At 34.0% G+C, this 24,165-nt stretch overlaps 1 protein-coding gene across 8 annotated transcripts in view; it reads left to right on the plus strand.

Annotated features, from left to right (window-relative positions):
* The window catches only part of LRRC7 (leucine rich repeat containing 7), a 447,011-nt gene that overhangs the window by 327,993 nt on the left and 94,853 nt on the right, over window positions 1–24,165 (plus strand). For all 8 annotated transcript variants that reach the window (XM_073643876.1, XM_073643877.1, XM_073643878.1 and 5 more), the window contains one exon: window positions 454–510. In XM_073643876.1, the coding sequence (XP_073499977.1) occupies window positions 454–510 (57 nt within the window). The remainder of the gene's footprint in view (window positions 1–453; window positions 511–24,165) is intronic.

Below are 24,165 nucleotides of genomic sequence, written 5' to 3' on the forward strand. Positions count from 1 at the left end.
CAGTGACGTCATACGCCAGTGATGTGCGCGCTGACGTCAGCTGCCGGCGGCTGTTAACTACTGCCGCGTGGAAAGCTTCCCCCCTTTGCAATAGATTTCTAGTGAACGTGCACCCAAGAACGCATGTTCGCAGTAACTGAACTGGCAGAATCCTGCCGCTGGAGCCCAATGAGCAGAAGAACTGGGGTCCGACCGGGCCCCCTCTGCTCAATGGGCCCCATACGCCAGTAAGGGCAGTAATGCCCTGATGGCGGCCCTGCTCATATCTATCTATCTATCTGTTTCTTTACTTAACTATTATGTAAATGCACATGATATAAACCATGTACGCAGTCACACGTTCTATAGAAGATTTTGTGATATTTTTCTCTTTATATTTCATCCCTTTTACCTGTATATACAGATATGTGCTTGTATCTTTGTACAGCTCACAGTGATCTCTCTTCTCTGCAGGCTAAGCAAATTGCGAATATTGGAGTTAAGAGAAAATCATTTGAAAACATTACCAAAGTAAGTCATTATGGTATTTTTTTAGTATTTTTGTGTTTTTCTTTTAACATGCCCATTAAAACACTCCCTAATCAGGAGCGGGTGTGGAGGTGCAATGAAAGCGTGTGCCTGGAGTGCTAAATGTTGTCCCGCTGTCACAGTGCCATGAGGAATCTCATCAAATATTATTACATGGAAATCCAGAAGATTTTGGTCAATGGATTCAATTGAAGCTCATCAAGAGAATGCCAAGAGTGTGCAAAGCAGTCATCAAAGCAAAAGGTGGCTACTTTGAAGAACCTAGAATATAAGACATATTTTCAGTTGTTTCACACTTTTTTGTTAAGTATATAATTCCACATGTGTTAATTCATAGTTTTGATGCCTTCAGTGTGAATGTACAATTTTCAAAGTCATGAAAATACAGAAAAATCTTTAAATGAGAAGGTGTGTCCAAACTTTTGGTCTGTGCTGTATATATATTCCCATTTGAAACAGAATCTCATTTTCAATGGCAGAACCCTAATAATTGAGCAATAGGTATAAAGAGACTTTTTAGGAATTGGTTTCTTCGTTGACCTTGCAGGTGACCCCCTTATAAATCATCTGCAGTGATAGACATGTTGTAGCTCCAGCATCTAATCAATTTCCCATTTCTGTTTGAGGATATTCTATTTACAGTGTGACCCACAAGAAGATTAATTAGATTAAGACGCTTCTCTGGCTGCCACGTCTTCTCTTGTTTTATTAGACTCATTTATCAGAATGCAATTGGAAAGATTAGTTACAAAGTTTAAAGGAAGCCCAGAATCATAGGACATAGCACAGCACAGGGAAAGTATCAATCTGTGCTGCAGGACGTGCAAAAAGATAACAAAACTTTGTTCTTTATTATAAGGAGCAGTATTATAGTAGTTATATCCTTGTACATAGGAGCAGTATTATAGTAGTTATATTCTTGTACATAGGGGCAGTATTATAGTAGTTATATTCTTGTACATAGGAGCAGTATTATAGTAGTTATATTCTTGTACATAGGGGCAGTATTATAGTAGTTATATTCTTGTACATAGGGGCAGTATTATAGTAGTTATATTCTTGTACATAGGAGCAGTATTATAGTAGTTCTATTCTTGTATATAGGGGGCAGTATTATAGTAGTTATATTCTTGTACATAGGGGCAGTATTATAGTAGTTATATTCTTGTACATAGGGGCAGTATTATAGTAGTTATATTCTTGTACATAGGAGCAGTATTATAGTAGTTATATTCTTGTACATAGGAGCAGTATTATAGTAGTTATATTCTTGTACATAGGAGCAGTATTATAGTAGTTATATTCTTGTACATAGGGGCAGTATTATAGTAGTTATATTCTTGTACATAGGGGCAGTATTATAGTAGTTATATCCTTGTACATAGGAGCAGTATTATAGTAGTTATATTCTTGTACATAGGGGCAGTATTATAGTAGTTATATTCTTGTACATAGGGGCAGTATTATAGTAGTTATATTCTTGTACATAGGAGCAGTATTATAGTAGTTCTATTCTTGTATATAGGGGGCAGTATTATAGTAGTTATATTCTTGTACATAGGGGCAGTATTATAGTAGTTATATTCTTGTACATAGGGGCAGTATTATAGTAGTTATATTCTTGTACATAGGAGCAGTATTATAGTAGTTATATTCTTGTACATAGGAGCAGTATTATAGTAGTTATATTCTTGTACATAGGAGCAGTATTATAGTAGTTATATTCTTGTACATAGGGGCAGTGTTATAGTAGTTATATTCTTGTACATAGGGGCAGTATTATAGTAGTTATTTCCTTGTACATAGGAGCAGTATTATAGTAGTTATATTCTTGTACATAGGAGGCAGTATTATAGTAGTTATATTCTTGTACATAGGAGCAGTATTATAGTAGTTATATTCTTGTACATAGGGGCAGTATTATAGTAGTTATATTCTTGTACATAGGGGCAGTATTATAGTAGTTATATCCTTGTACATAGGAGCAGTATTATAGTAGTTATATTCTTGTACATAGGGGCAGTATTATAGTAGTTATATTCTTGTACATAGGGGCAGTATTATAGTAGTTATATTCTTGTACATAGGAGCAGTATTATAGTAGTTATATTCTTGCACATAGGGGCAGTATTATAGTAGTTATATTCTTGTACATAGGGGCAGTATTATAGTAGTTATATCCTTGTACATAGGAGCAGTATTATAGTAGTTATATTCTTGTACATAGGGGCAGTATTATAGTAGTTATATTCTTGTACATAGGGGCAGTATTATAGTAGTTATATTCTTGTACATAGGGGCTGTATTATAGTAGTTATATTCTTGTACATAGGAGCAGTATTATAGTAGTTCTATTCTTGTATATAGGGGGCAGTATTATAGTAGTTATATTCTTGTACATAGGGGCAGTATTATAGTAGTTATATTCTTGTACATAGGGGCAGTATTATAGTAGTTATATTCTTGTACATAGGAGCAGTATTATAGTAGTTATATTCTTGTACATAGGGGCAGTATTATAGTAGTTATATTCTTGTACATAGGGGCAGTATTATAGTAGTTATATCCTTGTACATAGGAGCAGTATTATAGTAGTTATATTCTTGTACATAAGGGCAGTATTATAGTAGTTATATTCTTGTACATAGGGGCTGTATTATAGTAGTTATATTCTTGTACATAGGAGCAGTATTATAGTAGTTATATTCTTGTACATAGGGGCAGTATTATAGTAGTTATATTCTTGTACTTAGGAGCAGTATTATAGTAGTTATATTCTTGTACAGAGGAGCAGTGTTATAGTAGTTATATTCTTGTACATAGGGAGCAGTATTATAGTAGTTATATCCTTGTACATAGGAGCAGTATTATAGTAGTTATATTCTTGTACATAGGGGCAGTATTATAGTAGTTATATTCTTGTACATAGGGGCTGTATTATAGTAGTTATATTCTTGTACATAGGAGCAGTATTATCGTAGTTCTATTCTTGTACATAGGGGCAGTATTATAGTAGTTATATTCTTGTACATAGGGGCAGTATTATAGTAGTTATATTCTTGTACATAAGAGCAGTATTATAGTAGTTATATTCTTGTACATAGGGGCAGTATTATAGTAGTTATATTCTTGTACATAGGGGCAGTATTATAGTAGTTATATTCTTGTACATAGGAGCAGTATTATAGTAGTTATATTCTTGTACATAGGAGCAGTATTATAGTAGTTATATTCTTGTACATAGGGGCAGTATTATAGTAGTTATATTCTTCTACATAGGGGCAGTATTATAGTAGTTATATTCTTGTACATAGGGGCAGTATTATAGTAGTTATATTCTTGTACATAGGGGCAGTATTATAGTAGTTATATCCTTGTACATAGGAGCAGTATTATAGTAGTTATATTCTTGTACATAGGGGCAGTATTATAGTAGTTATATTCTTGTACATAGGGGCAGTATTATAGTAGTTATATTCTTGTACATAGGAGCAGTATTATAGTAGTTCTATTCTTGTATATAGGGGGCAGTATTATAGTAGTTATATTCTTGTACATAGGGGCAGTATTATAGTAGTTATATTCTTGTACATAGGGGCAGTATTATAGTAGTTATATTCTTGTACATAGGAGCAGTATTATAGTAGTTATATTCTTGTACATAGGAGCAGTATTATAGTAGTTATATTCTTGTACATAGGAGCAGTATTATAGTAGTTATATTCTTGTACATAGGGGCAGTGTTATAGTAGTTATATCCTTGTACATAGGGGCAGTATTATAGTAGTTATTTCCTTGTACATAGGAGCAGTATTATAGTAGTTATATTCTTGTACATAGGAGGCAGTATTATAGTAGTTATATTCTTGTACATAGCAGCAGTATTATAGTAGTTATATTCTTGTACATAGGGGCAGTATTATAGTAGTTATATTCTTGTACATAGGGGGCAGTATTATAGTAGTTATATTCTTGTACATAGGGGGCAGTATTATAGTAGTTATATCCTTGTACATAGGAGCAGTATTATAGTAGTTATATTCTTGTACATAGGGGCAGTATTATAGTAGTTATATTCTTGTACATAGGGGCAGTATTATAGTAGTTATATTCTTGTACATAGGGGCTGTATTATAGTAGTTATATTCTTGTACATAGGAGCAGTATTATAGTAGTTCTATTCTTGTATATAGGGGGCAGTATTATAGTAGTTATATTCTTGTACATAGGGGCAGTATTATAGTAGTTATATTCTTGAACATAGGGGCAGTATTATAGTAGTTATATTCTTGTACATAGGAGCAGTATTATAGTAGTTATATTCTTGTACATAGGGGCAGTATTATAGTAGTTATATTCTTGTACATAGGGGCAGTATTATAGTAGTTATATCCTTGTACATAGGAGCAGTATTATAGTAGTTATATTCTTGTACATAGGGGCAGTATTATAGTAGTTATATTCTTGTACATAGGGGCAGTATTATAGTAGTTATATTCTTGTACATAGGGGCTGTATTATAGTAGTTATATTCTTGTACATAGGAGCAGTATTATAGTAGTTCTATTCTTGTATATAGGGGGCAGTATTATAGTAGTTATATTCTTGTACATAGGGGCAGTATTATAGTAGTTATATTCTTGTACATAGGGGCAGTATTATAGTAGTTATATTCTTGTACATAGGAGCAGTATTATAGTAGTTATATTCTTGTACATAGGGGCAGTATTATAGTAGTTATATTCTTGTACATAGGGGCAGTATTATAGTAGTTATATCCTTGTACATAGGAGCAGTATTATAGTAGTTATATTCTTGTACATAAGGGCAGTATTATAGTAGTTATATTCTTGTACATAGGGGCTGTATTATAGTAGTTATATTCTTGTACATAGGAGCAGTATTATAGTAGTTATATTCTTGTACATAGGGGCAGTATTATAGTAGTTATATTCTTGTACATAGGAGCAGTATTATAGTAGTTATATTCTTGTACAGAGGAGCAGTGTTATAGTAGTTATATTCTTGTACATAGGGAGCAGTATTATAGTAGTTATATCCTTGTACATAGGAGCAGTATTATAGTAGTTATATTCTTGTACCTAGGGGCAGTATTATAGTAGTTATATTCTTGTACATAGGGGCTGTATTATAGTAGTTATATTCTTGTACATAGGAGCAGTATTATAGTAGTTCTATTCTTGTACATAGGGGCAGTATTATAGTAGTTATATTCTTGTACATAGGGGCAGTATTATAGTAGTTATATTCTTGTACATAAGAGCAGTATTATAGTAGTTATATTCTTGTACATAGGGGCAGTATTATAGTAGTTATATTCTTGTACATAGGGGCAGTATTATAGTAGTTATATTCTTGTACATAGGAGCAGTATTATAGTAGTTATATTCTTGTACATAGGAGCAGTATTATAGTAGTTATATTCTTGTACATAGGGGCAGTATTATAGTAGTTATATTCTTCTACATAGGGGCAGTATTATAGTAGTTATATTCTTGTACATAGGAGCAGTATTATAGTAGTTATAGTCTTGTACATAGGGAGCAGTATTATAGTAGTTATATTCTTGTACATAGGAGCAGTATTATAGTAGTTATATTCTTGTAGATAGGAGCAGTATTATAGTAGTTATATTCTTGTAGATAGTAGCAGTATTATAGTAGTTATATTCTTGTACATAGGAGCAATATTATAGTAGTTATATTCTTGTACATAGGAGCAGTATTATAGTAGTTATATTCTTGTACATAGGAGCAATATTATAGTAGTTATATTCTTCTACATAGGGGGCAGTAATATAGTAGTTATATTCTTGTACATAGGGGGCAGTATTATAGTAGTTATATTCTTGTACATAGGGGACAGTATTATAGTAGTTATATTCTTGTACATAGGGGACAGTACTATAGTAGTTATATTTTTGTACATAGGGGACAGTATTATAGTAGTTATATTCTTGTACATAGGAGCAGTATTATAGTAGTTATATTCTTCCACATAGGGGGCAGTAATATAGTAGTTATATTCTTGTACATAGGGGGCAGTATTATAGTAGTTATATTCTTGTACATAGGAGCAGTATTATAGTAGTTATATTCTGCTACATAAGGGGCAGTAATATAGTAGTTATATTCTTGTACATAGGGGGCAGTAATATACTATGTCTTATATATTATATGTCTTGTTATATTAGCATGTTACTTTTAAATTTACTCCAGTCTACCAATTAGTCATTTACCACCTGTGTCTAGGTGGAGCTATCTTTGTATGCATAGTCATATATATCACTATGTCTCACAGTGAATTTATCCCATGATTAAGGCTAACATATAGCTGAAACGCGTTGGGACTACGATGCTCTGTGGATTAGTATTCCGTGTTTTGTCCTTGTGACTTGGCTGCTTTTATATGTTTCTAATAAAAGCTATTTTTTAATGAAGATCCGCTTGATACCCGGCTTCTTTTTCCCTGTTTCCTATTCCCAGTATTATAGTAGTTATATTCTTGTACATAGGGGGCAGTATTATAGTAGTTATATTCTTGTACATAGGGAGCAGTATTATAGTAGTTATATTCTTGTACATAGGAGCAGTATTATAGTAGTTATATTCTTGTACATAGGAGCAGTATTATAGTAGTTATATTCTTGTACATAGGGGCAGTATTATAGTAGTTATATTCTTGTACATAGGGGGCAGTATTATAGTAGTTATATTCTTGTACATAGGGGCAGTATTATAGTAGTTATATTCTTGTACATAGGGAGCAGTATTATAGTAGTTATATTCTTGTACATAGGAGCTGTATTATAGTAGTTATATTCTTGTACATAGGGGGCAGTATTATAGTAGTTATATTCTTGTACATAGGGGCAGTATTATAGTAGTTATATTCTTGTACATAGGGGGCAGTAATATAGTAGTTATATTCTTGTACATAGGGGCAGTATTATAGTAGTTATATTCTTGTACATAGGGGGCAGTATTATAGTAGTTATATTCTTGTACATAGGGGGCAGTATTATAGTAGTTATATTCTTGTACATAGGGAGCAGTATTATAGTAGTTATATTCTTGTACATATGGGCAGTATTATAGTAGTTATATTCTTGTACATAGGAGCAGTATTATAGTAGTTATATTCTTGTACATAGGGGGCAGTATTATAGTAGTTATATTCTTGTACATAGGGGCAGTATTATAGTAGTTATATTCTTGTACATAGGGGCAGTATTATAGTAGTTATATTCTTGTACATAGGGGCAGTATTATAGTAGTTATATTCTTGTACATAGGGAGCAGTATTATAGTAGTTATATTCTTGTACATAGGAACAGTATTATAGTAGTTATATTCTTGTACATAGGGGGCAGTATTATAGTAGTTATATTCTTGTACATAGGGGCAGTATTATAGTAGTTATATTCTTGTACATAGGGGGCAGTAATATAGTAGTTATATTCTTGTACATAGGGGCAGTATTATAGTAGTTATATTCTTGTACATAGGGGGGCAGTATTATAGTAGTTATATTCTTGTACATAGGAGGCAGTATTATAGTAGTTATATTCTTGTACATAGGGGCAGTATTATAGTAGTTATATTCTTGTACATAGGGGGGCAGTATTATAGTAGTTATATTCTTGTACATAGGAGGCAGTATTATAGTAGTTATATTCTTGTACATAGGGGGCAGTATTATAGTAGTTATATTCTTGTACATAGGGGGCAGTATTATAGTAGTTATATTCTTGTACATAGGGGCAGTATTATAGTAGTTATATTCTTGTACATAGGGGGGCAGTATTATAGTAGTTATATTCTTGTACATAGGAGGCAGTATTATAGTAGTTATATTCTTGTACATAGGGGCAGTATTATAGTAGTTATATTCTTGTACATAGGGGGCAGTATTATAGTTGTTATATTCATGTGCATATGAGGCAGTATTGTAGTAGTTATATTCTTGTACATAGGGGCAGTATTATAGTAGTTATATTCTTGTACATAGGGGGCAGTATTATAGTAGTTATATTCTTGTGCATAGGAGGCAGTATTGTAGTAGTTATATTCTTGCACATAAGGAACAGTATTATAGTAGTTATATTCATGTACATAGGGGGCAGTATTATAGTAGTTATATTCTTGTACATAGGGAGCAGTATTATAGTAGCTATATTCATGTACATAAGGAGCAGTATTATAGTAGTTATATTCTTGTGCATAGGAGGCAGTATTATAGTAGTTATATTCTTGTACATAAGAGCAGTATTATAGTAGTTATATTCTTGTACATAGGGGCAGTATTATAGTAGTTATATTCTTGTACATAGGGGGCAGTAATATAGTAGTTATATTCTTGTACATAGGGGCAGTATTATAGTAGTTATATTCTTGTACATAGGGGGCAGTATTATAGTAGTTATATTCTTGTACATAGGGGCAGTATTATAGTAGTTATATTCTTATACATAGGGGCAGTGTTATAGTAGTTATATTCTTGTACATAGGGGCAGTATTTAGTAGTTATATTCTTGTACATAGAGTTGTATTATTGTTTTTATACATGTATACACTGTTAGGTTGATAGTTGTTATATTCTTGTACATAGGGGAGTATTATAGTAGTTATATTCTTGTACATAGGGAGCAGTATTATAGTAGTTATATTCTTGTACATAGGGGGCAGTATTATAGTAGTTATATTCTTGTACATAGGGGGCAGTATTATAGTAGTTATATTCTTGTACATAGGGGCAGTATTATAGTAGTTATATTCTTGTACATAGGGGGCAGTAATATAGTTATATTCTTGTACATAGGGGGCAGTATTATAGTAGTTATATTGTCGTACATAGGAGCAGTATTATAGTAGTTATATTCTTGTACATAGGGGCAGTATAGTAGTTATATTCTTGTACATAGGGTGCAGTAATATAGTAGTTATATTCTTGTACATAGGAGAGTATTATAGTAGTTATATTCTTGTACATAGGGGCAGTATTATAGTAGTTATATTCTTGTACATAGGAGCAGTATTATATTAGTTATATTCTTGTACATAGGAGCAGTATTCTAGTAGTTATATTCTTGTACATAGGGGCAGTGTTATAGTAGTTATATTCTTGTACATAGGGGCAGTATTATAGTAGTTATATTCTTATACATAGGAGCAGTATTATAGTAGTTATATTCTTGTACATAGGGGGCAGTATTATAGTAGTTATATTCTTGAACATAGGAGCAGTATTATAGTAGTTATATTCTTGTACATAGGGGCAGTATTATAGTAGTTATATTCTTGTACATACAGTACAGACCAAAAGTTTGGACACACCTTCTCATTTAAAGATTTTTCTGTATTTTCATGACTATGAAAATTGTACATTCACACTGAAGGCATCAAAACTATGAATTAACACATGTGGAATTATATACTTAACAAAAAAGTGTGAAACAACTGAAAATATGTCTTATATTCTAGGTTCTTCACAGTAGCCACCTTTTGCTTTGATGACTGCTTTGCACACTCTTGGCATTCTCTTGATGAGCTTCAAGAGGTAGTCACTGGAAATGGTCTTCCAACAATCTTGAAGGAGTTCCCAGATATGCTTAGCACTTGTTGGCCCTTTTGCCTTCACTCTGCGGTCCAGCTCACCCCAAACCATCTCGATTGGGTTCAGGTCTGGTGACTGTGGAGGCCAGGTCATCTGGCGTAGCACCCCATCACTCTCCTTCTTGGTCAAATAGCCCTTACACAGCCTGGAGGTGTGTTTGGGGTCATTGTCCTGTTGAAAAATAAATGATGGTCCAACTAAACGCAAACCGGATGGAATAGCATGCCGCTGCAAGATGCTGTGGTAGCCATGCTGGTTCAGTATGCCTTCAATTTTGAATAAATCCCCAACAGTGTCACCAGCAAAGCACCCCCACACCATCACACCTCCTCCTCCATGCCTCACGGTGGGAACCAGGCATGTAGAGTCCATCCGTTCACCTTTTCTGCGTCGCACAAAGACACGGTGGTTGGAACCAAAGATCTCAAATTTGGACTCATCAGACCAAAGCACAGATTTCCACTGGTCTAATGTCCATTCCTTGTGTTCTTTAGCCCAAACAAGTCTCTTCTGCTTGTTGCCTGTCCTTAGCAGTGGTTTCCTAGCAGCTATTTTACCATGAAGGCCTGCTGCACAAAGTCTCCTCTTAACAGTTGTTGAAGAGATGTGTCTGCTGCTAGAACTCTGTGTGGCATTGACCTGGTCTCTAATCTGAGCTGCTGTTAACCTGCGATTTCTGAGGCTGGTGACTCGGATAAACTTATCCTCAGAAGCAGAGGTGACTCTTGGTCGTCCTTTCCTGGGGCGGTCCTCATGTGAGCCAGTTTCTTTGTAGCTCTTCATGGTTTTTGCAACTGCACTTGGGGACACTTTCAAAGTTTGCCCAATTTATCGCACTGACTGACCTTCATTTCTTAAAGTAATAATGGCCATTAGTTTTTCTTTACTTAGCTGATTTTTTCTAGCCATAATACAAATTCTAACAGTCTATTCAGTAGAACTATCAGCTGTGTATCCACCAGACTTCTGCACAACACAACTGATGGTCCCAACCCCATTTATAAGGTAAGAAATCCCACTTATTAAACCTGACAGGGCACACCTGTGAAGTGAAAACCATTTCCGGTGACTACCTCTTGAAGCTCATCAAGAGAATGCCAAGAGTGTGCAAAGCAGTCATCAAAACAAAAGGTGGCTACTTTGAAGAACCTAGAATATAAGACATATTTTCAGTTGTTTCACACTTTTTTGTTAAGTATATAATTCTACATGTGTTAATTCATAGTATTGATGCCTTCAATGTGAATTTACAATTTTCATAGTCATGAAAATACAGAAAAATCTTAAAATGAGAAGGTGTGTCCAAACTTTTGGTCTGTACTGTAGGAGCAGTATTATAGTAGTTATATTCTTGTACATAGGAGCAGTATTATAGTAGTTATATTCCTGTACATAGGGGCAGTATTATAGTAGTTATATTCTTGTACATAGGGGGGCAGTATTATAGTAGTTATATTCTTGTACATAGGAGGCAGTATTATAGTAGTTATATTCTTGTACATAGGGGCAGTATTATAGTAGTTATATTCTTGTACATAGGGGGGCAGTATTATAGTAGTTATATTCTTGTACATAGGGGGCAGTATTATAGTAGTTATATTCTTGTACATAGGGGCAGTATTATAGTAGTTATATTCTTGTACATAGGAGGCAGTATTATAGTAGTTATATTCTTGTACATAGGGGGCAGTATTATAGTAGTTATATTCTTGTACATAGGGGGCAGTATTATAGTAGTTATATTCTTGTACATAGGGGCAGTATTATAGTAGTTATATTCTTGTACATAGGGGGGCAGTATTATAGTAGTTATATTCTTGTACATAGGAGGCAGTATTATAGTAGTTATATTCTTGTACATAGGGGCAGTATTATAGTAGTTATATTCTTGTACATAGGGGGCAGTATTATAGTTGTTATATTCATGTGCATATGAGGCAGTATTGTAGTAGTTATATTCTTGTACATAGGGGCAGTATTATAGTAGTTATATTCTTGTACATAGGGGGCAGTATTATAGTAGTTATATTCTTGTGCATAGGAGGCCGTATTGTAGTAGTTATATTCTTGCACATAAGGAACAGTATTATAGTAGTTATATTCATGTACATAGGGGGCAGTATTATAGTAGTTATATTCTTGTACATAGGGAGCAGTATTATAGTAGCTATATTCATGTACATAAGGAGCAGTATTATAGTAGTTATATTCTTGTGCATAGGAGGCAGTATTATAGTAGTTATATTCTTGTACATAAGAGCAGTATTATAGTAGTTATATTCTTGTACATAAGGAGCAGTATTATAGTAGTTATATTCTTGTGCATAGGAGGCAGTATTATAGTAGTTATATTCTTGTACATAAGAGCACTATTATAGTAGTTATATTCTTGTACATAGGGGCAGTATTATAGTAGTTATATTCTGTGTATAGGAGCAGTATTATAGTAGTTATATTCTTGTACATAGGGGGCAGTATTATAGTAGTTATATTCTTGTACATAAGGAGCAGTATTATAGTAGTTATATTCTTGTACGTAGGGGCAGTATTATAGTAGTTATATTCTTGTACATAAGGAGCAGTATTATAGTAGTTATATTCTTGTACATAGGGGCAGTATTATAGTAGTTATATTCTTGTACATAGGGGCAGTATTATAGTAGTTATTTTCTTGTACATAGGAGCAGTATTATAGTAGTTATATTCTTGTACATAGGGGCAGTATTATAGTAGTTATATTCTTGTACATAGGGGGCAGTATTATAGTAGTTATATTCTTGTATATAGGGGCAGTATTATAGTAGTTATATTCTTGTACATAAGGAGCAGTATTATAGTAGTTATATTCTTGTACGTAGGGGCAGTATTATAGTAGTTATATTCTTGTACATAAGGAGCAGTATTATAGTAGTTATATTCTTGTACATAGGAGCAGTATTATAGTAGTTATATTCTTGTACATAGGGGCAGTATTATAGTAGTTATATTCTTGTACATAGGAGCAGTATTATAGTAGTTATATTCTTGTACATAGGGGCAGTATTATAGTAGTTATATTCTTGTACATAGGGGGCAGTATTATAGTAGTTATATTCTTGTATATAGGGGCAGTATTATAGTAGTTATATTCTTGTACATAGGGAGCAGTATTATAGTAGTTATATTCTTGTACATAGAGTGGTATTATTGCTTTTATACATGTATACATTGTTTGGTTGATAGTTGTTATATTCTTGTCTTGTGTCTGGCAATGATCTAGCCTAGTCTATCTGAAATCTTCAGTTACAGTCACAGTCAGGCATAGACTGCTGCACAGGAAACCTCCAATGTAGTCTAGGTCGGGATGACAGATCACCTCTTTCCTGCTGTTGTATTTGCAGAACCTCAGGAGCCAAGTTTTTATATTAAAGTGTTTGACTCTTAGAAGGTCTTTTACATTTTTATAACAATCATAAAACCCTAATTGGTGAACGATCTAAGGAGCTTTGTCAGGATTTTACCCCGGCTCTTGAACGCCTTTATATATCTTTATTGTCTCGCCTTTCCATATCGACCCTTGTAAACTCAGCTTTTTTCACTTTCCTTTACGATCTCATCAAGTTCCCTCATAATGTTAATGTTTTGTCAGATCTCGGCAGATTTCCGTGTTGATTCTTGAAGGGTTGATGGGAACATTTTACGGAAAGGAAATTAAACATATGATTTATTCATCTATAAACAATGCAACATAACAAAAGCAGCAAAATAAAAGCTATGATGGAAAAACAGATATAGATTATTGCCATCGTGCATCAAATGTTCTAAAATGATTGTCATGTATCCATATCAAAGCGGGGCAAAGCCGCCACATTTTCCAAATTTGTCCCTTCTGCTTGAGATCCAAGGGGTAACTTTTCTCCTTGCAGAGATTGCTATGTCAAGCCTGACCTGCCAAGGTGAGGAGACTATCAAGCCGCAATGCTCCTCTGGGAAATATGCAAATTGTCTCTTCAGAGGGGAAGTGGACTAGATCTCTAGTGCCACCTATAGGAAGTAGCGATCCTAAAAGTCAATATCGACTCTCTAACGAGCCTTGTCACATGACTTAGGATAAAAGCCAAAACAAAATCTCAGCAATTTTAGGTTTCTATCAGATCACCAAAGGGATGAGCTTTATGTATTACTGACCAAAGTGGACATTCTCATCTGTGTATAGGGGCAGTATTACAGTTTATTGGTGTTCCTGAGGTAAGGATGAGAATGGGTCTTAACCCCTTTTTGACAGCTTATGTCGGGTGTATGATGGGGACTTAGTAGCTGAGCCTCCTATATACTCAGCGGCTGCCTGTTGTGTTATACAGCCAGCACCTACCTCAACCAGCAGAGTACAGGGTTGGCTCTGATTCCTGCTGTTTATCCTCTTAAATGCCGCTATTAAACATTGACATCAGCATTTAAAGGGGTTGTGCGACATCCGGCACCTCCGCCGATCAGCTGTTCCTCGTGCCAGAAGCGCTCTGTTACGGAGCTCTACCGCTCCATTTATTGCATAGTGGCCGCGGCCGGGTACTGCACTTCCATCCTCTATTGAAATCAATAAGGGGTAGATGTGCAGTACCCGGCCGCGGCCACTATTCCATCAACGGAGCTGAGCTGTGCAGCTCCGTACTCAGCAGTTTCATCCGCCATCAACAGCTGATCGGTGGAGGTGCTGAGTGTCGCACCCCTACTGAATGGACATTGATGACTTATCCTAAAGATAGGTCATCAATGTCAAAGTCCTGGACAACCTCGTTAAGTGGTGCCGTCTCACTGCCATGAGACCTTCCTGCAATGCAATCGGGGGGTGCCGTCAATTTCCCTCAAAGAACTAAAACAATGAAAAGTATAAAAAAAAAAAAAAAGATTTTAAAATATTAAAAAAAGAATAAAAAAACATAAAATTCAATTCACCCCTCTTTTCCCCAATTAAAAAGAAATAAATAAAAAAAACAAGAATATTTCGTATGTCCCCATCTGCAAAAGTCCAATCTGTCAAAAATATAAAATGAATTACGGTACCCATATAGTAAACGTTGTAAAGCAAAAAAAAAGCAACAAAAAAATGGAATCTCCAGAATTGCTGTTTTTTGACCGCTGAAAATCTCCTTCAATGATATCGTTGAAACGACACACAGAAAAACAAAGTTACGGGTCTCAGAAAATGGCGATATAAACTAAATGTAAGTTTGGCATGGCCGTAATCATACCGATCTGCAGAATCCTGTTCTCAGGTCACTGAATGGTGTAAAAACGAAAACCCAAAGGACTACGGTGGATTTGTGTTTATTTCTCCATTTCGCTGCTCTGAGAACTGGGGATTTGTAAAACTCCCATCGTGTCCTGACTGCAGTAAGGGGGAAACGCTCTGTGGAAGGGCTGATTGACATCGGATATGGCTGATGGTAGGAAGGAATGTTGGTTAACCGTCCCATCCATATGGTGCCACAACGACTAATGTGAAGCCGCGCAATATATATAGACGTATGGAATATTTCCGTCTCCTGTACAGGTGACATAGGCTCCCGGCTGTGATATTTGGATTACTTTTGTCAGTGTGACAGATCTTAAGATTTAGGAATTCCGAAGTGAAAGTTTCCATAGCAACAGGTTTTACAGCAAAGTTGAATTATTCGCTGATGCTGGAAATGACATTTTTCCTACATTTCTTATAAATGCTGCATCTTTTCTAAATGACTACAAGAGCTCGACATGAACCAAACAGCAGGAATTATTCAAGCCAATGTAGCAGTTCTATTTTGTACAAACTGAGACCAAATTTTGATGCATATTTAGCTTTTTTCGAATTTGTTTTGATTTTCTTAGAGATCCCAACAAATTCTACTCTACGTACATGATTATAAGGGCGGCCATCTGGCTGTGCTGCGGTAATGCTAATTACATCTACCATCAGCTATACGGTAGACATTCCTAAGGCTATGTGCCCACGATGCAGAAATGATGCAGATTTTTTCCGCTTCTCCCTGGCAGGAAAAACGTATGTGGATTTTACGTGCGGATTTTACATGCGGATTTTACATGCGTTTTTCCCGCCAGGTAGAAGCGTTTGTCAAGCGTTTTTGCAAGCGATTTTAGCATCACTTGGAAAGTGCTTGACAACTTGGTCACACTATATAAATCCATGCAACCGGCAACCGGCATATAGAGTGTGTCCAAGTTAGTTAAAAAAAAAAAAAAAAAGAATAAAATGGTAAAAAATAAAAAATAAAGATTATACTTACCTTCTGATGGCCCCCGGTGTTTTCTCCGCCGCGTTCGGTCTGTTGGATGGGTCGCGGTGGTGTGAAAGGACCTGCGGTGACGTCATTGAGCCATGTGACAGGTCACGTGACTGCCAACGTCAGCGGTCGCGTGACCTGTCACGTGACTAAATGATTTCATGGCAGGTTCTCACACCACCGCGACCCATACAACAGACCGGACGCATCGCTGAGGAGGCCGGGGGCCATCGAAAGGTAAGTATAATCTTTATTACAGGTTCTATGGTATCCAGGTCTGGAGGAGAGTCTCCTCTTCTCCAGGCCTGGGTTCCATCCGCACATAGAAATGCATATTATCCGTGTGTGCAAATGTGCTGACACAGATAATAGGACATGCTGCGTATTTTTCCGCAATGATAATCCGCAGCGGAAATTTCCACAGCATGTGCACAGCACATGCGGATTATCATTGGGGACCATGGGGCACGTATTACCAAGCGTTTTTTAAGTGTTTTCGCTGCAGAAATTAAACGGCAAAAACGCTTGAAAAACGCATAGTGGGCACGCAGCCTAAGGCTATGTTCACATGGGGAGAAATAGGCTGGTGATTTTTCATCCAGACTATACTGTAATTTGCATAGGAATAGTAATTTGAAAACTAAGATAAAAATCACTATAATACTCTCCCCTGTGTACAAAAATATAACTACTATAATACTGCTCATATGTACAAGAATATACAGTAACTACTATAATTCTACCTCCTATGTACAAGAATATAACTACTATAATACTTCCCCTATGTACAAGAATATAACTACTATAATACTGTCCCTATGTACATGAATATAACTGCTATAATACTACCCCTATGTACAAGAATATAACTACTATAATACTGCCTCCTATGTACATGAATATAACTGCTATAATACTACCCCTATGTACAAGAATATAACTACTATAATACTGCTCCTATGTACAAAAATATAACTACTATAATACTGCCCCCTATGTACAAGAATATAACTACTATAATACTGACCCCTATGTACAAGAATATAACTACTATAATACTGCTCCTATGTACAAGAATATAACTACTAGAATACTGCCCCTATGTACAAGAATATAACTACTATAATACTGCCTCCTATGTACATGAATATAACTGCTATAATACTACCCCTATGTACAAGAATATAACTACTATAATACTACCCCCTATGTACAAGAATATAACTACTATAATACTGCTCATATGCACAAGAATATAACTACTATAATACTGCCTCCTATGTACATGAATATAACTGCTATAATACTGCCCCTATGTACAAGAATATAACTACTATAATACTGCCCCTATGTACAAGAATATAACTACTATAATAATGCTCCTATGTACAAGAATATAACTACTATAATACTGCCTCCTATGTACAAGAATATAACTACTATAATTCTGCCTCCTATGTACATGAATATAACTACTATAATACTGCTCCTATGTACAAGAATATAACTACTATAATATTGTCCCCTATGTACATGAATATAACTACTATAATACTGTTCCTATATACAAGAATATAACTGCTATAATCCTGCGCCTATGTACAAGAATATAACTACTATAATACTGCTCTCTATGTACAAGAATATAACTACTATAATACTGCCCCCTATGTACAGGAATATCACTACTATAATACTGCCCCCTATGTACATGAATATAACTACTATAAAACTGCCCCTATGTACAAGAATATAACTACTATAATACTGCCCCCTATGTACAAGAATATAACTGCTATTATACTGCCCCTATGTACAAGAATATAACTACTATAATACGGCCCCCTATGTACAAGAATATAACTACTATAATACTGCTCTCTATGTACAAGAATATAACTACTATAATACTGCCCCCTATGTACAGGAATATCACTACTATAGTACTGCTGTCTATGTACAGGAATATAACTACTATAATACTGCCCCCTATGCACAAGAATATAACTACTATAATACTGCCCCAATGTACAAGAATATAACTACTATAATACCGCCCCCTATGTACAAGAATATAACTAATATAATGCTGCCCCCTATGTACAAGAATATAACTACTATAATGCTGCCTCCTATGTACAAGAATATAACTACTATAATACTGCTCTCTATGTACAAGAATATAACTACTATAATGCTGCTCCTATGTACAAGAATATAACTACTATAATACTGCTCCTATATACAGAATATAACTAATATAATACTGCCCCCTATGTACAAGAATATAACTACTATAATACTGCTCCTATGTACAAGAATATAGCTTCTATAATACTGCTCTCTATGTACAAGAATATAACTACTATAATTCTGCCTCCTCTGTACAAGAATATAACTACTATAATTCTGCCTCCTATGTACATGAATATAACTACTATAATTCTGCCTCCTATGTACAAGAATATAACTACTATAATACTGCTCCTACGTACAAGAATATAACTACTATAATTCTGCCTCCTATGTACATGAATATAACTACTATAATTCTGCCTCCTATGTACAAGAATATAACTACTATAATACTGCTCCTATATACAGAATATAACTAATATAATACTGCCCCCTATGTACAAGAATATAACTACTATAATACTGCTCCTGTATACAAGAATATAACTACTATAATATTGTCCCCTATGTACATGAATATAGCTACTATAATACTGTTCCTATATACAAGAATATAACTGCTATAATCCTGCGCCTATGTACAAGAATATAACTACTAGAATACTGCCCCTATGTACAAGAATATAACTACTATAATACTGCTCCTATGTACAAGAATATAACTACTATAATATTGTCCCCTATGTACATGAATATAGCTACTATAATACTGTTCCTATATACAAGAATATAACTGCTATAATCCTGCGCCTATGTACAAGAATATAACTACTATAATACTGCTCTCTATGTACAAGAATATAACTACTATAATACTGCCCCCTATGTACAGGAATATCACTACTATAATACTGCCCCCTATGTACATGAATATAACTACTATAAAACTGCCCCTATGTACAAGAATATAACTACTATAATACTGCCCCCTATGTACAAGAATATAACTGCTATTATACTGCCCCTATGTACAAGAATATAACTACTATAATACGGCCCCCTATGTACAAGAATATAACTACTATAATACTGCTCTCTATGTACAAGAATATAACTACTATAATACTGCCCCCTATGTACAGGAATATCACTACTATAGTACTGCTGTCTATGTACAGGAATATAACTACTATAATACTGCCCCCTATGCACAAGAATATAACTACTATAATACTGCCCCAATGTACAAGAATATAACTACTATAATACCGCCCCCTATGTACAAGAATATAACTAATATAATGCTGCCCCCTATGTACAAGAATATAACTACTATAATGCTGCCCCCTATGTACAAGAATATAACTACTATAATACTGCTCTCTATGTACAAGAATATAACTACTATAATGCTGCTCCTATGTACAAGAATATAACTACTATAATACTGCTCCTATATACAGAATATAACTAATATAATACTGCCCCCTATGTACAAGAATATAACTACTATAATACTGCTCCTATGTACAAGAATATAACTACTATAATACTGCTCCTATGTACAAGAATATAACTACTATAATACTGTCCCTATGTACAAGAATATAACTACTATAATACTGTTCCCTATGTACAAGAATATAACTACTATAATATGGCTCCTCTGTACAAGAGTATAACTACTATAAAACTGCCCCTATGTACAAGAATATAACTACTATAATACTGCTCCCATATACAAGAATATAACTACTATAATACTGCCCCTATGTACAAGAATATAACTACTATAATACTACCCCTATGTGCGAGAATATAACTACTATAATACTGCTCCTATGTGCAAGAATATAAGTTCTATAATACTGCTCCTATGTACAAGAATATAACTACTATAATACTGCTCCTATGTGCAAGAATATAAGTTCTATAATACTGCTCCTATGTACAAGAATATAACTACTATTATACTGCCCCTATGTACAAGAATATAAGTTCTATAATACTGCTCCTGTGTACAAGAATATAAGTTCTATAATACTGCTCCTGTGTACAAGAATATAAGTTCTATAATACTGCTCCTATGTACAAGAATATAACTACTATAATACTGCTCCTATATACAAGAATATAAGTTCTATAATACTGCTCTTATGTACAAGAATATAACTACTATAATACTCCTCCTATGTACAGCAATATAAGTACTATAATACTGCTCCTATGTACAAGAATATAAGTACTATAAAGCTGCTCCTATGTACAAGAATATAACTACTATAATACTGCCCCCTATGTACGAGAATATAACTACTATAATACTGCCCCTATGTACAAGAATATAACTACTATAATAGTGCCACCTATGTAAAAGAATATAACTACTATAATACTGCCACTATGTGCAATAATATAACTACTATAATACTGCCCCTATGTACAAGAATATAACTACTATAATACTGCTCCTATGTACAAGAATATAACTACTATAATACTGCCTCTATGTACAAGAATATAACTACTATAATACTGCCCCCTATGTACAAGAATATAACTACTATAATACTGCTCCTATATACGAGAATATAACTACTATAATACTGCCCCCTATGTACAAGAATATAACTACTATAATACTGCCCCCTATGTACAAGAATATAACTACTATAATACTGCCCCTATGTACAAGAATATAACTACTATAATACTGCTCCTATGTACAAGAATATAACTACTATAATATTGTCCCCTATGTACATGAATATAGCTACTATAATACTGTTCCTATATACAAGAATATAACTGCTATAATCCTGCGCCTATGTACAAGAATATAACTACTATAATACTGCTCTCTATGTACAAGAATATAACTACTATAATACTGCCCCCTATGTACAGGAATATCACTACTATAATACTGCCCCCTATGTACATGAATATAACTACTATAAAACTGCCCCTATGTACAAGAATATAACTACTATAATACTGCCCCCTATGTACAAGAATATAACTGCTATTATACTGCCCCTATGTACAAGAATATAACTACTATAATACGGCCCCCTATGTACAAGAATATAACTACTATAATACTGCTCTCTATGTACAAGAATATAACTACTATAATACTGCCCCCTATGTACAGGAATATCACTACTATAGTACTGCTGTCTATGTACAGGAATATAACTACTATAATACTGCCCCCTATGCACAAGAATATAACTACTATAATACTGCCCCAATGTACAAGAATATAACTACTATAATACCGCCCCCTATGTACAAGAATATAACTAATATAATGCTGCCCCCTATGTACAAGAATATAACTACTATAATGCTGCCCCCTATGTACAAGAATATAACTACTATAATACTGCTCTCTATGTACAAGAATATAACTACTATAATGCTGCTCCTATGTACAAGAATATAACTACTATAATACTGCTCCTATATACAGAATATAACTAATATAATACTGCCCCCTATGTACAAGAATATAACTACTATAATACTGCTCCTATGTACAAGAATATAACTACTATAATACTGCTCCTATGTACAAGAATATAACTACTATAATACTGTCCCTATGTACAAGAATATAACTACTATAATACTGTTCCCTATGTACAAGAATATAACTACTATAATATGGCTCCTCTGTACAAGAGTATAACTACTATAAAACTGCCCCTATGTACAAGAATATAACTACTATAATACTGCTCCTATATACAAGAATATAACTACTATAATACTGCCCCTATGTACAAGAATATAACTACTATAATACTGCCCCTATGTGCGAGAATATAACTACTATAATACTGCTCCTATGTGCAAGAATATAAGTTCTATAATACTGCTCCTATGTACAAGAATATAACTACTATAATACTGCTCCTATGTGCAAGAATATAAGTTCTATAATACTGCTCCTATGTACAAGAATATAACTACTATTATACTGCCCCTATGTACAAGAATATAAGTTCTATAATACTGCTCCTGTGTACAAGAATATAAGTTCTATAATACTGCTCCTGTGTACAAGAATATAAGTTCTATAATACTGCTCCTATGTACAAGAATATAACTACTATAATACTGCTCCTATATACAAGAATATAAGTTCTATAATACTGCTCTTATGTACAAGAATATAACTACTATAATACTCCTCCTATGTACAGCAATATAAGTACTATAATACTGCTCCTATGTACAAGAATATAAGTACTATAAAGCTGCTCCTATGTACAAGAATATAACTACTATAATACTGCCCCCTATGTACGAGAATATAACTACTATAATACTGCCCCTATGTACAAGAATATAACTACTATAATAGTGCCACCTATGTAAAAGAATATAACTACTATAATACTGCCACTATGTGCAATAATATAACTACTATAATACTGCCCCTATGTACAAGAATATAACTACTATAATACTGCTCCTATGTACAAGAATATAACTACTATAATACTGCCTCTATGTACAAGAATATAACTACTATAATACTGCCCCCTATGTACAAGAATATAACTACTATAATACTGCTCCTATATACGAGAATATAACTACTATAATACTGCCCCCTATGTACAAGAATATAACTACTATAATACTGCCCCCTATGTACAAGAATATAACTACTATAATACTGCCCCTATGTACAAGAATATAACTACTATAATACTGCTCCTATATTAAAGAATGTAACTACTATAATACTGCTCCTATATTAAAGAATATAACTACTATAATACTGCACCTATGTACAAGAATATAACTACTATAATACTGCTCCTATATTAAAGAATATAACTACTATAATACTGCACCTATGTACAAGAATATAACTACTATAATACTGCCCCCTATGTACAAGAATATAACTACTATAATACTGCTCCTATATACGAGAATATAACTACTATAATACTGCCCCCTATGTACAAGAATATAACTACTATAATACTGCTCCTATGTACAAGAATATAACTACTATAATACTGCTCCTATGTACAAGAATATAACTGCTATAATACTGCTCCTATATACAAGAATATAACTACTATAATACTGCCCCTATGTACAATAATATAACTACTATAATACTGCCCCCTATGTACAAGAATATAACTACTATAATACTGCCCCTATGTACAAGAATATAACTACTATAATACTGCTCCTATATTAAAGAATGTAATTACTATAATACTGCCCTTATGTACAAGAATATAACTACTATAATGCTGCCCTTATGTACAAGAATATAACTACTATAATACAGCTCCTATGTACAAGAATATAACTACTATAATACTGCCCCTATATTAAAGAATATAACTACTATAATACTTCCCCTATGTACAAGAATATAACTACTATAATACTGCCCCTATGTACAATAATATAACTACTATAATACTGCCCCCTATGTACAAGAATATAACTACTATAATACTGCCCCTATGTACAAGAATATAACTACTATAATACTGCTCCTATATTAAAGAATGTAATTACTATAATACTGCCCTTATGTACAAGAATATAACTACTATAATGC

Source organism: Phyllobates terribilis, unplaced genomic scaffold (genome assembly GCF_046119375.1).
Source record: "Phyllobates terribilis strain yellow unplaced genomic scaffold, ASM4611937v1 Scaffold_8__6_contigs__length_399053987, whole genome shotgun sequence".
NCBI lineage: Eukaryota > Metazoa > Chordata > Amphibia > Anura > Dendrobatidae > Phyllobates > Phyllobates terribilis.